At 56.9% G+C, this 3,393-nt stretch overlaps 1 protein-coding gene across 1 annotated transcript in view; it reads left to right on the forward strand.

Moving 5' to 3' along the window:
* LOC139241111 (dynactin subunit 2-A-like) overlaps positions 1-1,474 on the forward strand; it is a 93,131-nt gene extending 91,657 nt beyond the window's left edge. The window contains exons 13-14 of the mRNA XM_070869803.1: positions 273-364; positions 1,300-1,474. Of these exons, the coding sequence (XP_070725904.1) occupies positions 273-364; positions 1,300-1,386 (179 nt within the window). The 3' untranslated portion in view covers positions 1,387-1,474. The remainder of the gene's footprint in view (positions 1-272; positions 365-1,299) is intronic.
* Positions 1,475-3,393: the final 1,919 nt, after the last annotated feature.

The raw sequence follows: 3,393 nt of genomic DNA on the forward strand, positions 1-3,393 counted from the left end.
TTTCTCAGCCCCCCCTCTCCCCCACACTTACTGTAAATTAAATATTACCCCATCCGTCGACGGGTAGGGGTGTGAGCGCGCGCGGCTGGGAGCTTGGGAGTGAGAGGGTGTGTGTGCGAGAGTGAGCGAGCGAGGGTATGTGAGTTTGTATTCCAGGGAGGGAGGCGGTGTGTTTTCTCAGTCGCGTTGTACGCACGTTAAACAGGTTCGAGAGAAACGTCGGGCCGTTGTGTGATGGAGCGCCGTGTGACTGTGCTGTGTTCTGGTTCCAGCCATGCAGTTCGGCCAGCTGCTGACCCATCTGGACTCCACACAACAGATGATCACCTGCACCATGAGGGAAAACACCACTCTGTTAACCCAGGTACAGCTCACCCACTCGGCTTACACACACACGGTGATCGCAACGTCGGGCAGATCATTCTCGGCCTCCCTATCACTCTGTCTCCCCTCCCTCCCTCTCTCCCCTCCCCCAGCTGCACAGGTTCGAAGTGGCCGTCACTGAAGCCATTGACCAGCCAGGATCCCAGGGCTCGAGTCACTGGGGCAATGCTGGAGCTGAGCATGATGACTCCCCCTGGCTCGGGGATGGTCGCTCAGGGTTTTCCTGCCCCTGGTCTCTGGATGACAGACCCTTGCTGGAATGTTCGCCAGGGGAGTGCAAGATGCAGCACGATCGATCGGGCAACCCTCACTTAAGGCTCACGGGTGAATGGGTGGCCCCTTGGAGGCACGGTACCGAGAGGGTCCCTTCAAGGGAGGGTACCAGGAACAAACCTGTCCCGGGGGGGATGAGGGACTTCAGTGACGTGGGGAGACTGGAGAAGCTGGGGTTGTTCTCCTTGGAGCAGAGAAGGTTAAGGGGGAGATTTAATAGAGGGGTTCACAATCAGGAGGGGTTTTGATGGAGTAGATCGGGGAGAAACTGTTCCCCGGGGGGCAGGAGGGTGGGGTAACCAGAGGGACACAGATTGACGATAATCGGCGATGGAACCAGAGGGGGAGATGGGGAGAATGTGTTTACGCAGCGAGTTGTTGTGATCGGGAACGCGCTGCCTGAAAGGGCGGTGGGAGCAGATTCAATCGTGACTTTCAAACCGGGAATTGGGTAAATACCGGAAGGGGAAAAATTCACAGGGCTGTGGGGGAAAGGGCAGGGGGGGAGTGGGACTGATTGGGTCGCTCTGTCACAGAGCCGGCACAGCACGGGCAACGATGGGCCCAGTGGGATCCTCCTGTGCTGTAAGATCTACCTGCGCTGACTCTGCCTCACTGTGTGTGTGTGTCTGTGTGTTGCAGGTCCAGAAAACCATGAAGGACAACCTGTCACAGGTGCAGGAGAATTTCGTCAGCCTGGACGTTCGAGTGAAGAAGCTGACGGCATAAAGCGCCCCCCTCACGACACCCAGCTGCATGCCGTGTACCGATCCCACCCATGCCGGCAAGACCTTCAGCGGGGGGGGGGGGGGGGGGGGAGGGGGGAAAGGGGAAAGGGGGGAAGAGTGGGACCCCCAGTAAGGGCAGGGTCTGACGCTGTCTCGGATGGGGAGGGGCAGGGAAAGCACTCTAACTCCACAGCAGCCCGATCAACTCGGCCAACACTGCCCACTCAGTTCTGCTCCTTGAAACCGATGTTTATAAATATACATCCCATTTCTTTACTCTCTCTTGCCCCCCCCCCCCCCCCCTTCTTATTTAATCAGCCAACAGTTTAAGCTTCAGGCGACGGAGCGCGCAGAACACGAGGCGTGTGAACCGGTGTGATCGCCCTCCCCTTTCCCCCACCTTTTATTGGTGATGTATCATGTAACCCGTGCTGTCTGTCGCTCTCCCAACGCCCCCTCCAGAGAGGCTCCGTGTATAAATATGGTAATCGTGCGCCTCTCGTACACTATATATGTAACCCCCCCCCGCCCCCTGTTGCTTGCCAATACAGTCCCAATAAAAGGCCTTTGCCGGATACTGCTGTCTCTGTCTGGTGCAACGCGCGCTGCACTCTCGCACACACAGCTACACGAAGCTGCCAGTCTGTACCGCGCACCCCTCGCTCTGCGTCCACGGCTCTCGGCCGGACTGCCTGGTTAAAGGGGCTTTGCTCCGCTGTACAAATGGTTTGCACTCGCATTGCGCTGTGGGAGACGGACAGAGAGACGCAGTAACTCTCAAGTGTTGGGTTGCTGCCCAGCTCCTCGAGGCTGCAGGAGGAGATGGTCGGTCCCTAACTTCGCCACTGGTGATGGAGGGGCAGCACGGGGCAGTGTGTGTGTGCGCACGTTTCCGACTGTGTGTGTCTGGATGGCTGGCTGTTTGAGTGGGGCTGTGTGCATGCGCGCATGTGTCTCTATCTGTGTCTGTGGCTCCGTAGCTGTGTTTCTCAATGTCCCTGTGGGTGTGACTGGCTGGCTGTGTGTCTGTGCACTGGTTTCACGAGTGCAGCAATCTGTCTGGAGCGCCGAGCAGCGGATGTGTTGCAGATCCTCGCGTCATTACCTGCAGCAGCTGGCCTAGATTTTCCCACTTGCCCCATCCCGATCCTTGGAATTGTCCGGAGGTGCCGCTGGTAACGAGAGATTTCTGCCGGTGATCTCGGGGAAAGCACTGCAGAGTCGGGTAGCGCGGTTTAGTTGCAGACACCAATGGGATGTCGGTGTCTGGCTGCAAGGATCTCTGGTCAAAGGAGTTCAGCACAAAACTGCTCCCTGGTCCCCACAGCACTCTGGACATGTGGCTCGGAGTGCCCACAGGATGGTTGGTGCAGGGAAATGGGGGAAAATCAGACTTTTGTAGTATGGTTGGAGCTGAGGCTCCCAATTGGTCGATGGAGCTTTACTCTGTATCTAACCCCATGCTGTACCTGCCCTGGGAGTGTTTGATGGGACAGTGTAGAGGGAGCTTTACTCTGTATCTAACCCCCTGTACCTGCCCTGGGAGTGTTTGATGGGACAGTGTAGAGGGAGCTTTACTCTGTATCTAACCCCCCCTGTACCTGCCCTGGGAGTGTTTGATGGGACAGTGTAGAGGGAGCTTTACTCTGTATCTAACCCCCTGTACCTGCCCTGGGAGTGTTTGATGGGGACAGTGTAGAGGGAGCTTTACTCTGTATCTAACCTCATGCTGTACATGCCCTGGGAGTGATTGATGGGACAGTGTGAAGGGAGCTTTACTCTGTATCTAACCCCGTGCTGTACCTGCCCTGGGAGTGTTTGATGGGGACAGTGTAGAGGGAGCTTTACTCTGTATCTAACCCCCTGTACCTGCCCTGGGAGTGTTTGATGGGGACAGTGTAGAGGGAGCTTTACTCTACCTAGCCCCGTGCTATACCTGCCCTGGGAGTGTTTGATGGGACAGTGTAGAGGGAGCTTTACTCTGTATCTAACCCCGTGCTGTACCTGC

The sequence above is a fragment of the Pristiophorus japonicus genome, chromosome Y (genome assembly GCF_044704955.1).
Source record: "Pristiophorus japonicus isolate sPriJap1 chromosome Y, sPriJap1.hap1, whole genome shotgun sequence".
In the NCBI taxonomy this organism is placed as follows: domain Eukaryota; kingdom Metazoa; phylum Chordata; class Chondrichthyes; family Pristiophoridae; genus Pristiophorus; species Pristiophorus japonicus.